We start from the raw sequence: 8,807 nt of genomic DNA, 5'->3' as shown, positions 1-8,807 counted from the left end.
AGCCACTTTTATTTGTTATAGTGTACCGTGCTCCTGGCCCGTATTCTGAAGTTTTATCTGAATTCTCAGAGTTTTTATCCAGTTTAGTTCTTAAATCAGATAAAGTTATTATTGTAGGCGATTTTAACATTCATGTCGACGTTGATAATGACTCCTGGCTACCGCTTTATCTCATTATTAGACTCCATTGGCTTCAGTCAGGGTGTACATGAACCTACTCATTGTTTTAACCATACCTCGATCTAGTTCTGACGTATGGAATTGAAATTGATAACCTAAAAGTCTTTCCACAGAATCCTCGCTATCGGATCAGTATCTGATTACTTTTGATTTCTTTTACTCGATTACACGCCACTCAGCAACAGTTACTATACTAGATGTTTATCAGATAGTGCTGTCGCAAAACTTAAGGAAAAGATTACTCGTTAAATTCAATACCAATACCTTCAGTAACAGAGGTTTCCCGTGCCGACTTTAACCTCTCCCGAATTGATCATTTTGTTGATAGCACTGTAGGCTCGCTACGAACAACGCTCGACTCTGTAGCTCCTCTTAAAAAGAAGTTAAAAAAGCAAAGAAAGTTCGCTCCTTGGTATAACTGTCAAACCCGTAAGTTAAAACAAATATCGCGAAAATTTGAAAGGAATTGGCAATTAACCAAACTGGAAGAATCTCGTTTAATCTGGACAGACAGTCTCAAAACTTATAAGAGGGGCCTCCGCAATGCCAGAGCAAACTATTACTCAGCTCTAATAGAAGACAATAAGAACAACCCCAGGTTTCTTTTCAGCACTGTAGCCAGGCTGACTGAGAGTCTATTGAGCCTTGTATTCCCTTAGCCCTTAGCAGTAATGATTTTATGAGCTTTTTTAATGACAAAATTCTAACTATTAGAGGCAAAATTCATGACCTCCTGCCCTCAGATAGTACCTATCTAACCTCAAACACAGCTGTAAAATCTAATATATATTTAGATTGCTTCTCCCCAATTTCTCTTCAAGAATTGACTGCAGTGATTTCTTCATCCAAATCATCAACGTGTCTCTTAGACCCCATCCAAACTAGGCTACTTAAGGAGGTCTTTCCTTTAGTTAACACTCATATATTAGATGTGATCAATATATCCTTATTAACAGGCTATGTACCACAGTCTTTTAAGATAGCTGTAATTAAACCTCTACTAAAAAAGCCCACCCTGGATCCAGAGGTGTTAGCCAATTATAGACCAATATCTAATCTTCCCTTTATGTCAAAGATCCTTGAGAAAGTAGTCGCAGACCAGCTGTGTGATTTTCTCCAGGATAATAATTTATTTGAGGAATTTCAGTCAGGATTTAGAGTGCATCATAGCACTGAGACAGCTCTAGTTAAAATTACAAATGACCTTCTGATTGCTTCAGACAAAGGACTCGTCTCTGTACTTGTTTTATTAGATCTTAGTACGGCGTTTGACACAATTGACCATCAAATTCTACTGCAGAGACTGGATCACTTAATTGGCTTAAAAGGTTCAGCACTAAGCTGGTTTAAATCTTATTTATCTGATCGTTTTCAATTTGTTGACGTTCGCAATGAACCATCCTTACGTACTAAAGTTTGTTTTGGAGTTCCGCAAGGTTCTGTGCTCGGACCAATCCTGTTTACTCTATATATGCTTCCTTTAGGTAACATCATTAGAAATCACTCTATAAATTTCCATTGTTATGTGGATGATACTCAGTTGTATTTATCAATGAAGCCAGAAGAAAGTAATCAATTAACTAAACTCCATAATTGTCTTAAAGACATAAAAACTTGGATGAGCACCAATTTCCTGATGTTAAATTCAGACAAAACTGAAGTTATTGTTCTTGGCCCCAAACAACTCAGAGACTCTTTATCTAATGACATAGTTTCTCTAGATGGCATTGCTCTGGCCTCTGCCACTACCGTAAGAAACCTCGGAGTAATATTTGATCAAGATTTGTCTTTTAATTCTCATTTAAAGCAAACCTCACGGACTGCATTTTTCATCTGCGTAATATTGCGAAAATTAGGCCTATCCTGACCCGAAAAGATGCAGAAAAATTGGTCCACGCTTTTGTTACCTCAAGGCTGGATTACTGTAACTCTCTATTATCAGGTAGCTCTAGTAAGTCCTTAAAAACTCTCCAGCTAATTCAGAATGCAGCAGCACGTGTACTAACAGGAACTAAGAAACGCGATCATATCTCTCCTGTTTTAGCTTCTCTGCACTGGCTCCCTGTGAAATCCAGAATTGAATTTAAAATCCTACTGTTAACTTATAAAGCTCTAAATGGTCAAGCTCCGTCATATCTTAGAGAGCTCATAGTGCCATATTATCCCACCAGAACACTGCGCTCTGAGAACGCAGGGTTACTCGTGGTCCCTAGTCTCCAAAAGTAGATCAGGAGCCAGAGCCTTTAGCTATCAGGCTCCTCTCCTGTGGAATCATCTTCCTGTTACGGTCCGGGAGGCAGACACCGTCTCCACATTTAAGACTAGACTTAAGACTTTCCTCTTTGATAAAGCTTATAGTTAGGGCTGGCTCAGGCTTGCCCTGTACCAGCCCTTAGTTAGGCTGACTTAGGCCTAGTCTGCCGGAGGACCCCTCTATAATACACCGGGCCCCTTCTCTCCTTCTCTCTCTCTCTCTCGTATCCTATTACTGCATCTAGCTAACCCGGCCATTCTGGATGTCACTAACTCGGCTTCTTCTCCGGAGCCTTTGTGCTCCTCTGTCTCTCAGATTAACTCATACCGCAGCGGTGCCTGGACAGCGTGACGTGTGTGGTTGTGCTGCTGCCGTGGTCCCGCCAGATGCCTCCTGCTGTTGCTGCCATCATTAGTCATTAGTCATACTTCTTCTGTTATTATACACATATGATTATTGTCACACATGTATACTGCCAGGTATTAATACATACTTTCAACATATTGTACCGCAGTAACCAGAACTATAACTATAATATTATTACTTTCATTAATGTTGTTGTAAGCTACTGTCATTACCTGCATCTCTGTCTCTCTCTCTCTCTCTCTCTCTCTGTCTCATTGTGTCATATGGATTACTGTTAATTTATTATGCTGATCTGTTCTGTACGACATCTATTGCACGTCTGTCCGTCCTGGAAGAGGGATCCCTCCTCAGTTGCTCTTCCTGAGGTTTCTACCGTTTTTTTTTCCCCGTTAAAGGGGTTTTTTTGGGGAGTTTTTCCTTATCCGCTGTGAGGGTCTTAAGGACAGAGGGATGTTGTATGCTGTAAAGCCCTGTGAGGCAAATTGTGATTTGTGATATTGGGCTTTATAAATAAAATTGATTGATTGATTGATTGACTGATTGATTGATTGATTGATATGCTGCTAATTGGGGTGGATTACTGCCGAACAAAATTTCATTGTTTGCAATGAGAATTAAAGAATCTTATCTTTTAAAAAGGAATGTTACACGATTTGTAGTAGCAGTGACAACTATAGCTGGCTACATGTAGTTTGTCTACTTTCTATCACTGATAAAATTCTATTTTGTGATATTGTGTTCTCAGGCATCCTTGTTTCTAAAATGACATGAATATAAATCTTTTACATTTGTAATGTTGAGATGCACTGTAATGCCTTTATATGTTGAAAAGGCTAAAATAAATATATGAAATGTGCTGGATAGTCATTTTATTTTCATCATAAATAATCATTTGTACTATTTTGATTTATAATCATTTACATTTTCAGTTTCAAAATACTAAAAAAAAAGCAGTATTAAACAGTAAAGCAATCTTAGTAGTACAAACAAAAATATTTAAGTACCTTTAAAATAGGAACAAATAAGTAGCTAAAGGTTCTTGGCTACATTCCATAATGGTAAACAGAGTGATCTGGACGCAACGGACCACTCACGCTCCAGCTGGTGGATGATGTAGTAGGTGACGTACCGCGAGTTGGCTGGTGATTGATCCTCATTCTGCAGTTTTCAACATGGCAGCCGGGTAACAAACAATCTCATTTTACAGCTAAACAGTAAGTATGTTTCTGAAAACACATATTTACACATAACATAGGCAACACAGTAACAGAATATGGTTACATAAAACCTCTCTTTTTTAAATGTAATCTTTTTGCCATGGTACCTGGCCAGCAGGTGACACAAAGAAGTCTCTCAGGAGATTGCGCTGGTGCTTGGCAGTGAGGGTGGGGTTCCGTGCCCTTCCTGCTTGCACAGACTCCATGGCCCCCAGGCCATGTCTCCTCCAAGCTCCTCTATGGACCCTGTGGTCTGCATCTTCCCAGTCTGCCAGCGCTGGTGGCATGTAGGCCTCTGAACGACGCTGACAAAGGAAGTTGTGAAGGCATAATTGTAGCGCGGAATACTCTAAACCTATTAGCCAGAATGCCAAAGGCATTTTCTACAACTCGCCGTGCTCGAACGCTGGTCCTGGGAACGCGGTTCCCAGGACCAGCGGTGCTGGGAACCCTATTGTTTTTGTTCGGGTTTTTATTATTATTATTATAGTTTTTCTCTATTTTTATTTTTCCGTTGGTAAAAGTGATGCTGCAGGCTAAACCGTGCAAGGGAGGGTGGTGCCATTTGGAGGGTTGGTCCAGACCCCTGCTCATACCTCAGACGCAAAAAATTACATAGGTCCGTAGGCAGGGGGCGCTATAACCAAGGTCAACGCGTTTTGGGCTATAACTCCCACACTGTATGTCACACATTCAACAGGCTCATATACCCAGATTCCCTGAATAGTGCTGAATCACCTGGGCTGGGCCACGCCCATTTCCGCCTATAATTTTTTTTCACAAAATCATGAAAACTGGAAAACCTGCTTTTTTAAACTCCTCCTTGGGATTTTGTCCGATCGGCGTGAAACTTGGCACAGACAGTCGTCAGCTGGACCTGATCTAAAGTTATCAAAAGAATTTTGTTCGGTACAAATATGCACAAATTATTAACAAATACATTTTGCTAGCTACCTATAATTTTTTTTTTTTTTTTTTCTAATACTTGTCTGCATTGGTCTTCATAGCTTAGCGCCACTAAAGGGTGTAAGCTTCTTGTGAAGATTGATGCACTGTTAATCTTGCAGTCAAGTATTTTATACCCATAATGCGTGGTTGTGACCGTCACCCACCCTCCCTGGAGACTAGCCTAACAGCCTTTATTGGAAAAACTTCCTAATATGAGTCAGAGAGGGCCGTGATACACCAAAGTGTGTCAGGGGGAAAGTAAGGAAACAAGCAAGGGGGAGGGGGTAGGTGCTTAAGTCCTGAGTTATATAGTGACAGTGCATGCGGAGAAGAAGGAGGAAAAACAAACAAATAAACAAACAAACGAAAGAAAAAAAACAGGGGAGAAACAGGCAGTGTAGCTGATGTATTGTAGCCTTGAGGTGGTTGTGCTTCATGCAGATTATCAAAAATAAACATATACATGTCTACTATACTGTACTGAAAAACAAAAACAAAAGAGAAGTCTATACTGAACACCAAAAATGTGAGAGTCTTGGTGGAGGGGGAAAGCCCGATTGCAGAGAAGAGTTGCCAGCGTGGTGTGGTAGGTCTGAGACGCAAGTGGGCCCCTTTGGAGTGATCCCATCGGTTCTTTGCGATGCGTCACGGAGCTGAAGTATTGAACATGCATGCATGTATTTGAACCCTCCCAATGTGTTTATGAAAACCATCACCAGGGTCCAGGGCTGGGGGGCGGTATGGCACCCCAAGAACGCAGGAGCGCCCAGACCCCAAGACCAGGGAGCCGCAGAGGCTGCAGGACACCACGCAGGCCCAAGGACCCAGGGCGGTGAAGGCCGGCACCCCCAGAGAGCCAGAGACACACCCCAGACAGGCGGGGCAGGAGGGCCCGCCCACCCACCGCCCGACGCGGACCGCCCCCACCACCCCCAACCACCACCCACCCCCGGGCCGGGCCCCACTAGCCACGCCATGGATATCTACAGTGTGTGTAAACCCACCACCCCCCCCTCTTACTATGATTCTCCGATCCCTGACGGAGAAACATTAACCCTACAGCGTGAATGTGAATGTGAGTGCCCATAAGTGTGATGTGGTGCATTAAAATTGAGGGACATAGGAGACAGGTGGGGGCAAGGCTGATGGCTACAGCCCACTGCTGTCCTGCAGCCCGTGCAGCCATAAGGCACCTGGAACCTGTTCCCATCTGTCCCCCAAGATGTAGGTGTATGTGGTGCTTTAAAATTGGAGAGCAGATAAGGATGGGCCGGGGGGCGGCATGGAGGGCTACCGGACACCACTGTCCCATAGCCTGCCCCATCATGTAGCCCCCCAATCCATCCGTGGTCCGCACCTCGAAGAGTGAGTGTATGTGGTGCATTAAAACTGTGCAATGTGTGGTGAGTGAACTAAATGTGGTTTAGGAGGCCAGGCCAGTGTAGGCCCGGCCCGAGGGCCGGAGGAATGGATGGGAGGGGCTAGGAGGTGGCACCAACCAGACCCCGGCGCCGCGAGGCCCCCAGCACCCATGGACAGTGGGCCAGGCGGGCCCCAGGGAAACCCAACGGGCCCCCACCTAACCCCGCCCCACTGGCAACTGCAGTGGCAGGCCCCCACAGTGGTCCCGACCTGGGCCACACCGCCCGTAGCAAATCGGCCCCCAGCAGAAGGGCAAGGCGCACCACCAGGATGCACGGACGACGGGCACCCCCCAGCCCCCCCGAACCCCGACGCGCAGGAGCACAGACCAACCCACAACCCGCCAGTACCCCCCCAGACCGCCACAGACCCAAAGCCGGACCCCCAGCCCATCCGACCCGCCCCCCACCGGCGGCCGCACACCAACGGGCAGGCCCACACTGCGCAGCACCAGAACACCCCCCGCGGGCAGCACCCAGCCCCCACGCCAGGCCCCCCAACCCAGGGGAGGACCCCGGGCCCACCCGAGGCCGGGAGGAAGGAGCAGGGAGGGACGGGGAGAGGGGGGAGGGAGGAGGGAGGGGGAAGGGCAGGAGCGGAGCGAAGGGGGGGGGGAGGAGGAGCCCACCCACCCCACACCACCAGGGGCGGAAACAGCCCCCCAGGGGGGACCGGCCACGCCGCCCCAGGCCCAGGGAGCACGAGGAGACCCCGCCCCCCCCAGGCACACAGGGCGAGCAGTCCAGACGCATCCGCTCCCAGGGGAAAACCGCCCGGCCCCGCAATCCCCCACAGAGCTAGGGAGCAGGCCCGGATTCAAAGGGAAGAAGGTGCACCTAACACATGCTTAAGACCTTGAGTTCTGATGAACCGCTGTGGTGTATTGTGGTGAGAGAGATAGAGGGATTAGGGGTTACATCATTAACAGAAACACATTACATATTACACAACAGTCTTTCTTGAGTTGTAATAATTATATGTACAGGTGGCATATGCTCACAGGCTGAGTGGCACTATACAGACACGTTTAGTGAGTGAATAAATGGTGACCATTTTTCTGTAAAGTATGTTAATTGGTTTCTGTGGCCAGCAGATATTTTCTCCAGCGAAATATGTTCTACAAGGAGATTCAGCCAATGTTTGATGTTGAGGGTCTGTTTATCTTTCCAGTTGACTAGGATTGTTTTCTTGGTGATGGCGAGAGCTACAAGAAGAGAGTTGCAGTGGCTGTTTGGGAGGTCAATTGTCATCAGGTCACCAATTAAGCACAGGTTGGGAGATAATGGGATCCTGCAGTCCAAAATGGAGGAGAGTTTTTGAGTGACTGTAGACCAGAAGTGCTGGACGGGTGAACATAACCAGAGTGCATGAAAGTAGGTGTCTGCAGTGTTCTGAGTACACTGAGTGCATGTGTCAGATTGACTAAAGCCCATTCTATTCATCTTTTGTTGGGTGATGTGTGTTCTGTGGAGTACTTTAAATTGGATAAGTTGTATATTAGTGTGTCTTGTCATCTTAAATGTATTTTTGCATATCTGAGTCCAGAAGTCAGGGTCCGGTGATACACCCAGTTCTTTTTCCCATTTTAAAGTTGGTAAATGTATAGAACTGGTCTTTGACAGTAATTTATAAATCTTAGAAAGGTTCTTCTTATTGCTCGGAGAAAGCTTTGTAATATGTTTGACAAATTCTGGTGGCTGCAAAGTGTCCTGAGGCGCTGGAATTCTCCTCTTGATTGTTTTTATCAATTGTAAATATTGTAGAAAATTGCCATTTCTTATTTCAAAAGTTTGAAATAAGTTTGTGTATGTCATAAGTATATTGTCTTGGAAAAGGTGATGGAGATGAGTTACTCCCTTCATCTCCCATGTGCTAAAATGGAGAGGTCTTTTGTTAATTTCAAAATCCGGATTGTGCCAAATTGGAGAGAGCAAGCAAGGTGGAAGCAATCACTGGGTTCTTATAACAGTTATGACGTCTGAGTATAGTGGTGATAAACGGGAGGTCAGAGAGTTTTATGTTGTTGCAGTCAACCTGTTCTAGTTCGAGCCAGGAGTTGTAGTCTTCGTTAGGATATAACCATTTCAATAGGTATTGTAGCTGGTTAGCTAAATAGTAATGTTTAAAGTTAGGAGCGTCTAATCCCCTTCCAATTTGTTTTTCTGAAGGGTGCTTAGGCTAATTTTTGCTGTCTTGTTCTTTGAGTAGAATTTTATAATTGCAGAATCTAATGACAGGAACCATTTTGATGTGGGTGTGAATGGAATCATGGAAAAAAAATAGTTAATTTGGGGTAGAATTTTCATTTTAACTGTGGCTATTCGTCCCAGGAGGGAGATAGGAAGATTATTCCAGCGCTTCAGGTCACCACAGATCTTATCTAGCAGCTAAAGTTCAGGTGGACCAGGTCTGATAGTTTG

General features: G+C 45.0%; 1 protein-coding gene across 1 annotated transcript; it reads left to right on the top strand.

Moving 5' to 3' along the window:
* The first annotated feature begins 6,436 nt into the window (after positions 1-6,436).
* LOC125894219 (basic salivary proline-rich protein 1-like) lies at positions 6,437-7,246 on the top strand. The gene has a single exon (XM_049585481.1). It carries the CDS (start codon positions 6,437-6,439, stop codon positions 7,244-7,246), a length of 810 nt encoding a protein of 269 aa, XP_049441438.1.
* Positions 7,247-8,807: the final 1,561 nt, after the last annotated feature.

The sequence above is a fragment of the Epinephelus fuscoguttatus genome, linkage group LG9 (genome assembly GCF_011397635.1).
Source record: "Epinephelus fuscoguttatus linkage group LG9, E.fuscoguttatus.final_Chr_v1".
Classification (NCBI taxonomy): domain Eukaryota; kingdom Metazoa; phylum Chordata; class Actinopteri; order Perciformes; family Serranidae; genus Epinephelus; species Epinephelus fuscoguttatus.
The sequence above is the reverse complement of the archived record's forward strand: the minus strand, read 5'-3'. Positions and strand labels throughout refer to the sequence as shown.